Source organism: Phoxinus phoxinus (assembly GCF_949152265.1).
Source record: "Phoxinus phoxinus genome assembly, chromosome: 18".
NCBI classification, from domain to species: Eukaryota; Metazoa; Chordata; class Actinopteri; order Cypriniformes; family Leuciscidae; genus Phoxinus; species Phoxinus phoxinus.
Genome location: NC_136893.1, coordinates 19966261 through 19978696, shown reverse-complemented (window position 1 = coordinate 19978696; position 12436 = coordinate 19966261). Strand labels below are relative to the sequence as shown.

Below are 12436 nucleotides of genomic sequence, written 5' to 3'. Positions count from 1 at the left end.
TTTGACAAGCTGCTGAGAGGACATTGATCAACAAATATATTAGTGCTGTCAAAAATAAGTGGAGAGAATAAAGGACCATTAGGGTCAGGTTTGACTAAAGGTATCACACTATCAGGAATTGCACCAAAAACAATGGCATACTCTCTTGGGGGGACTGGAAAAGAGAATTTTTGCATAAAGTGTTCATAAGAGAGCAAGACACCCCTTTCATCTAAAAGTTGACTCACTAAAAGTATTTTTTTATCAAACCAATTATCTAAAAAAAGAGATTTATTTTTATATTTAATATTTTGGTTGTTCCATATAAAATATCTATGAGGAGAAAAATTATAATTATATATTAAAGACCAGCAAAGCCTGTTTATGAAAAGTAGAAAGAGTTAAAGGTATTTTAGAGATGTTATAGTTGCAGCGCAATAAAAAATGCAATCCACCAACTGAATTGAAAATATGATTTGGAATAATATTCCAAGAAGAAGTAGGATTGTTCAAAAAAGATTGTATCCACTTAATCTTGAAAGAGTTATTAAGAGTGGAAAAGTCCACTAAGTCAAAGCCACCCATTGTCCGATCAGCTATCATAACACTTTTTTTAATTAAATGCTTTTTAGATTTCCAAACAAAGTTTACTATCATTTTGTCCAGCATTCTACAAATCTCCACAGGAACATCTAGAGCCATTGCAGGATAGATAACCCGAGATAACCCATCAGCTTTAGAAAGCAACACTCTACCCGTTATAGACAGATCTCGCTGTAACCAAGAATTGAATTTGCGTTGAATAGAAAGAATAAGAGGTTCAAAGTTAAGTTTTGATCTTTTTTTCTGATCTTTACATATGATTATACCCAAGTATTTAACTTCGGATTTGACTGGAATGTCACAGACTTTAACATCCATGGACTGTTTAATAGCTAAGAGTTCACATTTGTGCACATTAAGAAATAACCCAGAAGCAGATGAGAAGAGATCAATTATCTTTAAGGCTACAGAAACTTGATCTTTATTATTTAAAAACAGAGTTGTGTCATCAGCCAATTGGCTTATTCATATTGATTGGTTTGTAACAGAGATACCTTTCAAATTACTATTTTGAATGTGGATGGCTAATAATTGCATAGGAAGCAGAAAAAGATATGGTGATATTGGGCAGCCTTGACGGATGCCTCTTTCAATATTAAATCTATGAGTAGTACCATGCTGTAATTTAATTGAAGCATTGGCGTTATTGTACAGAGTTTGAATTGCATTGATAAAGTTGGGGCCAAAACCAAAAATATTCAAAGATTTAAGAATAAAAGGAAACTCAACAGAATCAAAAGCTTTATAAAAATCAAGAAAAAACAAGAAACCATCGTCAGGGATCATATCCGAATAGTCTAAAATATCAAGAACAAGTCTAATGTTATTTGCAATTAGTCTGTCTTTCATGAAACCTGATTGAAAGTCATCTATTATATTATCTAAAACACATTTAATTCTTTTAGCAAAAATCATAGCTAGTATTTTGTAATCATTATTTAGCAAGCTTATAGGTCGCCAATTTTCAAGTTGCGCAGGGTCCTTTTGAGGCTTAGGGATCAAATTAATAACACCCTGAGTCATGGAGCTTGGGAGAGTTCCCTTAAGTAGGCTTTCTAAATACACTTGGAGAAGAAAAGGAGAAAGAATATTTGAGAATTTCTTATAGAACTCTGTGGTCAGACCATCATTTCCAGGAGATTTATTTAATTTCAGCTTATCGATCGCCTCAGAAACATCTTTAATTTGAATAGGAGCATCACACAGAGTTTTTCCAATATCATCAACTTTGGAGATACGGTCTGAGTCAAGAGAATTAAAAAATAAATCCAACTTTTGTTGGGCGTGTCTAGAACGATAAAGATTTTTGTAAAATTCTTCGCAATAATTAGAAATTTCTTTATGATCTTTTAAAACCACTCCATTAATGTTAAGACTATTTATAGAATTGAGATGATTACGTTGTTTCTCTAACTTAAAAAAATAATTGGAATTTCGCTCTCCCTCTTCCATCCATCTCCTTCTTGAACGAACAAAAGCACCCTTTGCTTTACCGATATACAAGTTATCTAATGAGTTTTGAAGTTCGGCCAATTCTAATTTCTGAACAAGTGATAAATTTTCAAAGGGGATGCAAGAGAGACAGACAATTCTTTTAACAATGTTAAGTTCCTCTGATTTGTATTGCTTTGCTTTTTGAGATCCAATTTTAAACAACATTAACCTAATATTGTATTTTAATAGCTCCCAATTAGAGCCAAAATTATTTTCAGCTTGTGCTTTATTAAAAAAGAAATGAATCTTAGAAATTACAGATTGACAAGTTTCCTCATCCACTAATAAAGCAGAGTTTAGTTTCCAATAAGAACTATATGTTCTTGAGTAAGATGGGTTATCAAAAGACAGAATAATAGACTTATGATCGGACAGTGGAGAAGGCAAAATTTCAACCTTAGTGACATAATCAGATAAAGAGTCAGATATTAACCAAAAGTCAATCCTAGACCTCAATGAACCAGAGCTGTTAGACCAGGTAAACTGTGAAGCATGAGGATGTTTTTCCCTCCAAATATCAGTCAGACCAAAACGGGCAATCAACTCACAGATACCTGATGAACCATTAGATATTCTAGGTGGTGATCTATCCAAAGAGCTGTTTATAGTTTGGTTGAAGTCTCCACCCAAAATAACATGCAAATTAGAATATTTAGATTTGAAATAGTCTAAATGCGTTTCTATTGAATTAAACAATTTAAAGTTATTTTTTGCATTGTTAAATCCATAAATGTTACCCAGGACAAAGATACAATCATTTAAGGTAACTAATAAAAAAAGAAAATGACCTTCAGGATCAGAAATTGTCTCTATTATTTTACCCTTAAACTTGTGCTTTAAAGTTAAGACTCCTGCTGAAAGATTAGAACCATATGAAGAAAACAACTCATCACCCCATTGTGATTTCCAAAACTTAAAATCGCTAGAATTTGCATGAGACTCTTGTATAAAACAAAAATCAGTGTTAAGAGATTTAGCATACAGAAAAATAGCTTTACGTTTGACATCATTACGTAACCCTCTTGTGTTAATTGAACAAACAGAAAGATTAGGAAACATTAGAACAATATGACACCTGAACTGTAACAAGTGAGCCAGTCCATGACATGCTTTAAATGAGAAAACAATTACCTGTAAATATAAACAAGGTTGGGGTCATTCAAAAAATAAATAAAAATAAAAATAATAAAAAATAAAAATAATAATAATAATAATTATATATAACATAATAATTCTGCAGAAGAACCTCAAAGTAACTTTTTCTAATAGTCTACCCTTTCAGTAAGCATTTAGAAGAACTGTTACTGAAGTCAGAAACATGACAATAAAAGGCAGACCAGTACCACTAGCAACTAAATCAAATTCAAATCATTCAACAACCTCCATGTCTTGCAAAAGAAGTTCTTTACCATCAATGTACGCCTTTGGACCAACGAAGTAAGCGCGGTGTCCTTGCTGACGGGCTCTCTCAACAAGTGGCCAAAGTTTGTTACGTTGCACACGATCCTCGGGGGACAGGTCTTCTGTGAAACGCAAGTGGTGCGTAGCAAGATAAGGAGAGTTCTTTGCGGCTTTCCAGAGAGCATCCCGAAAATAACGCATTGTGAACTGAAGAATAATTCCGCGAGGTTGTTTTTTTTTTCCAGAGGGCAGAGTGTCGTCGCTCCTCACTTTTCCCAAACGGTGTACCACATCAATTAACTCGTGAGATTTACCAGCAAAAGTTGGGACAACAGCCTCGCATATATCCAAAACTTTCTGTCTGACGTTTTCTCCTGGTTGTTCAGGTAGACCGTGGAGCCGCAGATTCCATCTCCTCTTGTATCTGGAGAGATCCTGTACTTTACTCTCCAAATCACAGATTCGTCTTTCGGCATTTGTCACCCGCTTATCAACTCGCTCCACATTACCTTTTACATCTTTAATTTCTTCTGCCAGAAATTCGACTGATACCTTCACTTCTTCGATGCCTTTGTCTAGGATATCAGCTCTTTCATTAATGACGGACTTGAGAGATGTTATTATCATCATGGCTAAAGGGGAATGCAGATCTTCATCACCATCATCATCATTCCTGCCTTTTTTGTGCGATGGTTCTTTTATCGGAGTTTCAGGTAGAGGCGCGCGCGCGACTGCACCAGAGCACGAGTCGAAGTCCACAGTAACACTTGCACCGAGATCTAAAGATGCATCCATCGGCTTAGACTTGCGCTTTTTATCCTTTGTCATAGTCCAAAAAAAATTTCCAACAGTGCGAGCACGCAACTCTGACGAACAAAGTGAAGGTGACGAGAAGGTTCAAGTGTTAGATAAGCCTAATTCACGATAACGAACATCCCAAAAGCAGAAAAAAATAAAATAAAATAAGTAAACAGACCCCTAAATGATCAAAAAGTGCTTTCAAGTAAAAAAACTTAAAATTACATGTTTAAAGACAATTATTCACGGACTGATTCACTCACGCTGTCAACTTCACGCCGCCATTTTCTCCCTCTCCAGTATTTAAAAAGCAATCGTCTTCAAAATGACGCGAACAAAGCACAAGGCTCAGTATACTTCTGTGGTATAGTTATATGAATTGTAGCCACTTAGTCTTCAAATGCTCCTCCTTGGGCAGATGAAAAAAGTTTGCTTTTGAGCCGCACTTCAGAACACAGCGTCTGGTCGCCATGATATTTTCCCTGCTGGCCTTGGAGCGCAATAAGTGGGCGTATCGTATTCAAATAACTTGACAAGTTGACGTCATCTAGTCAGAGAAAAAGCTTCGGTCTTCTAACGATTCATAAAAATGACTCAGAGTCGACTCTCACTTTTGAAAGACAATAACTTTATATACGGTGCACTTTCATATTTCAAACTTTGCAGGATGTTTTTGTTCACTTAGATCTATGTTACACACTACATGAAAGGTAAATTTCAAAATTCCATAATAGGTGCCCTTTAAGACAGCAGTTGAAAACCAGACCAGTCTCTCTTCCTCCTTTTCTTTCAAAAAATGTTAAATGATATTGTTAAATCAGCTGTTCAATCTGCCTGTGCTGCATGATTTAGTAAGTGGCCTTTGCCGTAGAAACACTTGTGGAGAAAGAGAACAGGGGAGAATGATATGTGCTCAGGTCAGCTGGGTCTTTTTTAGTAATACTTCAAGATAAACATTTACTGGACTGAAGCAATATGTTTACTTTATTAAACATGCATATTTTTAAACAAATCATATGCCACGGCAGGCAGGCAGGCGTGTGTGTGTATATGTATATTTCTGCACTTCATCTCCCATCACTCTCCAATGTCCCCACCTGCACGGCATTCCTAATCACACACACACACCTGCAAGTCATCATCACCCTCATCACTGGCACTATTTAGACTCACACTGACTCCACCACAGTTCATTGTCCGGTCTCGTTCGTATGATGAGGACTACTCTCCCAGCACTTACCACTTGCTTGTGTTGTGTTCATCTGCTCTGTTGTTGTCACAATAAACTTCCTGTTACCTTCATCTTCTTCTTGTGAGTCTGATTCTGTAACACGCACATGATAATTGGGTGTGTCATGTAGAGAACTGTGTTTAGAGGTTTGCAAAGAGTTTGTTTTTCAATTTCAAACTGAGTGTAAAGCACGTAATGTGCTTGCAGTTCTGCAGACTTGGTCTGAAGATTAGGTACAGTACATGAGTGAATGGTTTCACTGAGTGGGCCTCAAGTCCCACTGCTAGTGTGTAAGCAATTTTTTTTTTTTTTACTAGGCATGCTGTATGACAGATTGGCTCATGAGAATGTAAACCGATATCTCTCTGACACTAGGTGGCACTATAATAAAGGATTTTTAAAAAAATGTATCAACCTAAACAAGGATTAGAATCAAAATTCAAAAATCAATCCTTCTGAATCCAGGGTTAGGTTAATTATTACAGGATGATAGTAACACATTGAAACCAGGTCATTCAGGACAGCTACATTTTGTCAAATTCGGGCCCTGGGGGAGCTATAAGAAAAAAAGTACAAAATATTGTGCATGATCATCATCAAATTTGCCAACTGAAGTCCTGCGTGTTTGGATAGTTTCAAAAGTAAACTTGCATTCAGGCCTATTCCTTGACCATTCCTGATGTGTCAGCACTTATCTCAAGTTGTAATCAGTCATTACATCTGCTCTATGTTAATTAATGAATGTATTGATTCAGTCATAGTCATGGCAACAGTAAATAAGGAGTTCACTGTACCATATTTGTGTTCAGTTGCTTTCAAACAAGACTTCTAACTTAATTTCAGTGTGTTCCCAAATGGTATGTGTGGTTGTCCCCTGGGGGAGTGCAACCATTTTTGCAATGACAGACTGCCAAATATATCTCATTATATGGCCAAATCAGCAGTTCAAGCTCAAACGTACTATAATATGAAACCATCTCATGATATGAAAAACATATCTGTCGTCAAACAGAGGCATCTATTTTCATAATCGGTGAGATGGTGGTTAATTTGCCTATAGTGTAGCATGCTGAGTAAAAGACAAAAGAGAACCATTTAAAATTGCCTACTCTCTGTTTTTTTTACTTTATGCAAGGCCCATTCATATCACTAAAACAAATAAAATTAAATAATTGTTAATAGTAAATGTAATAAGTCTACATATTTTGTATTTAGAGCAAATGCGAGCTTTAAATCTATAGGTTCCCATACCTGCTGGTTGATTTTGGGTTGTCAAACTCGCTTGCGGTACTACAGGCGTCATGCCGTAGGGATAAAAACTGTTAGTTACTGATGATTGACGTTAGGCCTATGGCTCTGCTTGCACAAACTGCTGTCCCATTGGTGGATTGAGTGAGTTCTGCTTATTGGGGATCACTCAAAGGTCACCACTACATTGACCTCGTTTTACAGAGATTATTAGGAGTATGTACCAGAGGGGGCAGACCCTCTCAATGCAATGTACTTTCAATATGAGGCAGCTTGATTCATTTAATTGAATTTAGTGTTGATTTAGTTTAAACATATTTAAAATAAAAAATCTTAAAGTAAAAAACAAAACAAACAAACAAAAAACTGACTAGTATCTTGACCTTCCCTACATTTTGTGTCATTTTCTCTGTGGTCATCTGTCACAATTCATAATGTACTTCGACCTTCAAAACTTGATGTGCATGTACATTACTACCCTCTTTTTTTATGAAGATATTCATGTTTTCTGAAACATATTTCAATCATGACAACTCTCTGAATAGTTCTAGCATGTTACTTAATATGGCAATGTTAATGGATTTGGTCCTGGCGGACTTGATCTGCTACGCTGCTGCTGTAGAGCAAGTATGAACTTGCTACTGCTAATAGATACACAGACGCGCTGCTGTGAGCATGTAGATATTCTGCTGTTGCATAAATAGACATATATCAATCCCGCAGCAGATCTGGGCAGGTGGAGCTGGGGAGGTGGAGGGTTTTAGAGGAACTCTGATTACAAACACCTACAGAAAACACTGAACCAGACTGTTTAAATGTTGAGCAAGTAATCTCATTGGCTGCAGGATCAGCAGAGGCCAATCAGCTTGTGCCATGCGGTAATTATGTGATTGCTTGGAGATTATATGTAAAGGACCTACAGTATCAGTCTGCGCTCTCTAGAGTTTCATGACTGAACTATATTTAATTGTGTGCCCACTGAATGCATGCATTTAGCACATGTTCACATACGTATGTTATGATACAGCGTTCATGTTATGTAAGAGAGCAAATGGCTCGGGGGTCAAATTCACAGGTTTGACAGCTCTGATGAAGCACAGTGCAGTCTGTCAGTAGGAGACATGGTTGTTTTTTTATTATTAAGCATGAAGGAGCATATACCCTGCAGTACAGGACAGGTTTATGCAAAACCCTACACACACATATTATACATATGCTCCTAAAAACAGACCCTGACCATACTCGGCGGTCTTTTATTAGAGGACGAGAAAATTCCACCATTAACATATGCCTGTGCCTGCTTAGCTGCAGGGGGACAAACACACAAAGTAGGCAGTAGGAATCTAAAACGCTTAAGAGTTTCTGCCATTCTCAGGGTTTCAAGTTCTTGAAACTACACACCTTTTATTCTTAAAAATGTTTCAGTACGGCCAAAACTTTGACAGCTCTATTGTCTTTGCATTGCTGACGCCAGCATCAGAATAACAAATTATCTTAAATCGAGATGAAGGAATGCTGAATCGGCACAGATCATGTCTCAGATTGTTTGTACATTATGGAGCTGTTTCCATTCAAACACTGGCAATTAAATGTAAATCAAAAACAGTCGAGGTTGTGGCACCGATGTAATTTATGTTAAGGGTGTTAACTCCATCAGTGCTACAACCTTATATACATATTATATATATATATATATATATATATATATATATATATATATATATATATATCAATGTCAATGTCCTAAAACAATTAGAACATTGACAGCCAATCAGAATCCATCCTGCTTTAAAGAGCTTCAGCATTTAAAGCGGCAGATGACAAAACAATATGCTTATAATAAACATAACTTAGTGTGGACACTTATATAGTTATTGTCAGTGTTGGGGTTACAAGTAACGCGAGTTAGTAATCGGATTACTTTTTTTCAAGTAACTTTTAAATTGACAACAAAATAACGGGGTTACTTTTTCAAACAAGTAGTCTAACGCAAGTTACTTTGTTTTCCCATTTATTGACTGACAGCTCTCCTGTGCCCATGTTGAGAGAAATCGTGAGTAAGTGCAGAGGTGTTGCGTGTGCTGTGTGCTGTGCAAACATGATGTTTATTGTAGTAGAGCATGTATTTGCAGTCAGAGCATGAGCACGTATTTACTCATCTCACTTGGAAGGCATCGAGGTCCTAATCCAATGTTAGCTTCACTTCCTGTCTCCTGAGATACCTTCATCTGATCGATGTTTGAAGCTATGGTTTGAAGGCAGCATAGATGTATCCTTTGCTGGCTTTGATATTTATTTGAGCTGCGCCTTCTACTGTAAAGACATGAATTTGCACAAGCCCATTCAGGTGAGGAAAAAGTAACACAAAAGTATGTGACGCATTACTTTCCATAAAATTAAGTAACGCCGTTAATGGGAGTTCCGCAATATTGTAATCCATTACTTTAAAAGTAACTTACCCCGCCACAGGTTATTTTTTTAGTTATCGTTATTTGTTTGAACAGCCCTTCACACTAGCAATTGCCAAGGTTCTTTTCCCAAGGTATGCATGAACTGGTAAAATGTATATCTTGAATGCAATGCATGTAATTTTGAATAAAAGTGTCTGCATAAATGTGAAACTGATGTTATAGATACTGCACACAGAAATAATACCGCAAAATAACTTACTTTGCACAACCTTAATAACATTATTAGTCTGTCAAGTTAAGTCCTGACATGAATCAGTTATCCCACCAATGTTACTGACAGAAACTCAGAGGCCCAGAGGACATAAGCCTGTGACATAACCTGCCTGGCAAGAAGCAGATCTCACGCGCTTCTCCACAGCTTTGCATGATATATTCACCTCCATGTGCAATTACTTTTGCATTGCTTTTAATATGTAAAGGCTCTCAAGTGCATTTGAATAATGTGTTATCATTTAGTACTCACTAAATTGAAATAAACTGGGAAATTTATCCTGAACCAGTAAAAATTTAGGTTCAACAAGATTGTTGTACAAAATGACAACGACAGGGCAGTCCCTCTACTGTAATGATATAACTGTAATTCATTGAATACAATGCAAACTGATGTTTAAAATCCCAGCATGACAAATATGCAAATTGACTGTTTCCTCAATTCCTCTATGTATTTTAGTTTCAAAAGTTTAAGTTCAAACTTATTACAAAGAATTTAAATCGAACCATTCATTATTTTAATCTTTTAAAATGAATTCCTTTATTCACTCCGTTCCCCTCCCATCCTCTCTCCTTCTTCTTTTCTCCACCTAATAATTAATGCGCTGCCACATCCCAACCCTCTGGCTCTCTGATCCTGTGCCAGAGAGCCCTGTTGGGTAACACTTTATTCTGATAGCCCACTTTAGACATAACTATAAGTAACAAGCAATGCCGGGTAGGTTCCTTACAAATTGTAGTCAGTTTCTGATTCCAAATTACATGACACAAATTGTAGTTAATAATCTGATAACTCATTTTAGGTAATGTGTTCTGACTGATAAGATATGCAATGTTGCAGGCACATGACTAGTGGCTGGTCTGTGTGTGCAATTCCACAAACCTGGAAGTCCTTCTGAATGTATACAAGCAGACTTTTGTAGAAAAGAAAAATGTAACATAACAAAGAAGTAGAATCAATGAATTATGAATAATGTACTGCCATTGTGAGAATAATATGTAATAATTGAATCAGTAGAAAAGTAACTGTAGTCTGTACTGTACTTAATTTTTGGAATCTGATTATGTAATGTAAGCAGTTACTACCCAGCACTGGTAACAACATGTCAACTTATTCTGCTAACCCAAACCCTAACTTAAGTCTAATACTCTATTGAGTTAGTTGACGTGGTTTAAAATAAATTAGATTTATTTATAGTATTTATAGTTACTTATAGTATTAAAATGTCTAAAGTAGACTATCGAAATAAAGTGTAACTCCCTATATTGCCCATGTTAGCGATGCACCTGTGGCAGACTCTTCTCTTCATAATGCCTTATTTTAATGAATCCCCCCTTACATTAATGCATTCTGCAGATGCAGTCATCCAAAGAAAAATACACTCATTCAAGGTAAATGTTTACATGAACCCATGGCCTTGGTGTTGCTAGCAGTTGAACTATAATGACTTTAAGGCTCTGTAGACAACATGAGCTTTTTGTTTTTGTATATAGCTTTGTCTGTAATTGATATGATTTTCAGTCAAATTTAAAACCTTTCTGAGTGGTTCTTGGTACTATTAATAGCAAGACTACTACACTCTTAATCCGGGGACACACTTACGACTGGCCGATTATGAATGTAATTCGATACTTACGACTGATCATGCTTAAACTCGCCGAGTCAGAGACATTTGCGTTCAAAGTTGTGTTTAAAATCTGCTCCAGTAATTGAAAACAGTCTGTAAGTGTGTTCAGTTCAGTCTTAGATTGTTTCAGCTTGTCGTTAAGTGTATCCCCGGCATTAGAAATAAAGGTTCAATGGGGTATAGAACCTTCTATATAGTTCTTGATGTAACTGACGTAGGCCAGTAAAAGCTGTGCGTGTTTACCTCACTCCCCTTGCCTCAAGAGGTGCGCTAGCAACTGATGCTAGCAACATTATCAAGCTGCAGACTCGGAGCCTGCTGCATCTACAGTCCCGCACCCAGAGTCCCGCATTCTCAGTCCCCTCGTTTTTCGAGACAGCGCCACCTGCTGTTCGGAAGATCGTATAACACCCTTATCCAAATGCCATTGAAAACATTGGAATGCAAGATTACGGTCTCTTTTTATTTAAAGTTATCCAAATAAATATTTGCGTTCCCTGCTTGATGCATGTACCAAAAAAAATAAAAAAATCATTGTGTTCTCAAACTAACTAATTACCCAGTATTTATTTTTTGAGCGTGGGTGTAATTGAAAGGAAATTACTGATGTAACAGATACAAATACAGATTTAACTATCATCTGAAAAATATGATGTGATATTATATTGCTACAATGTTTTAGTTTGTTTTTGTATTTCAAATTCCATTTTTTCTTTCAGTTCAACATATAATGGTCTAATTAACATTATACCATGCTAACATTACAAAACCTGTTTTTTGATATTTTGCATGTGAAGCAAAACTCAAATAATAGACAAAACACCAATAATAAACAATTCTGTACTTTATTTAACGATCACCTTAATCACTGTCATCTTGCTGTAAACAGGACAAAGCAAAAAAAAAAGGAAAAAAGAATTGTGTTAGTGACTTTATTTGTGTCTTAAATTGCATTCAAAAAACCTCCATTTATAAATCTGGCTTTCTTAAAATTGTGGACTGGCAATACAAGCAATGGTAATGTTGCTGGGTTCGGCAGGGGCGACCGCATCGATGTACGGTGTACCCTGGAATACAACAGCATACAATTGCACTGTCACACACAGTCTTATGATCTTTCAAAAAGCAAAAAAAAAAGATGTTTGCTAATGTTACCTTCATGTTGCACTGCTCTGTTGAAGTGTCCCTTAACATGTTTCTGAACTTTGGACAACTTTGTCGGATTGAAATATATCGGGGCACAGAATGGGCAGTGAAAATCACTGCAGCATTTAATACATTTCTGTATTTCTGGAAGTGAATTCCCCGTTTGAATTGTTATATCCATCTTCAAAAAAAAAAGAGAGAGTCAAACTCATTAAAAATGTAAGACC

At 36.3% G+C, this 12436-nt stretch overlaps 1 protein-coding gene across 2 annotated transcripts; it reads right to left on the bottom strand.

Annotated features, from left to right (window-relative positions):
• Positions 1–533: 533 nt before the first annotated feature.
• LOC306985520 (uncharacterized protein) lies at positions 534–4566 on the bottom strand. 2 transcript variants are annotated; one of them, XM_079587873.1, is made up of 3 exons: positions 4539–4566; positions 3486–4391; positions 534–1646 (listed from the first exon to the last, which is right to left on the bottom strand). In XM_079587873.1, exons 2-3 carry the CDS (start codon positions 4303–4305, stop codon positions 1048–1050), a joined length of 1419 nt encoding a protein of 472 aa, XP_079443999.1. In that variant the 5' UTR covers positions 4306–4391; positions 4539–4566; the 3' UTR covers positions 534–1047. The 2 variants fall into 2 exon arrangements, with proteins under 2 accessions (XP_079443999.1, XP_079443998.1); XM_079587872.1 differs by having other exon boundaries at positions 3486–4566.
• Between the last annotated feature and the right edge of the window lie 7870 nt (positions 4567–12436).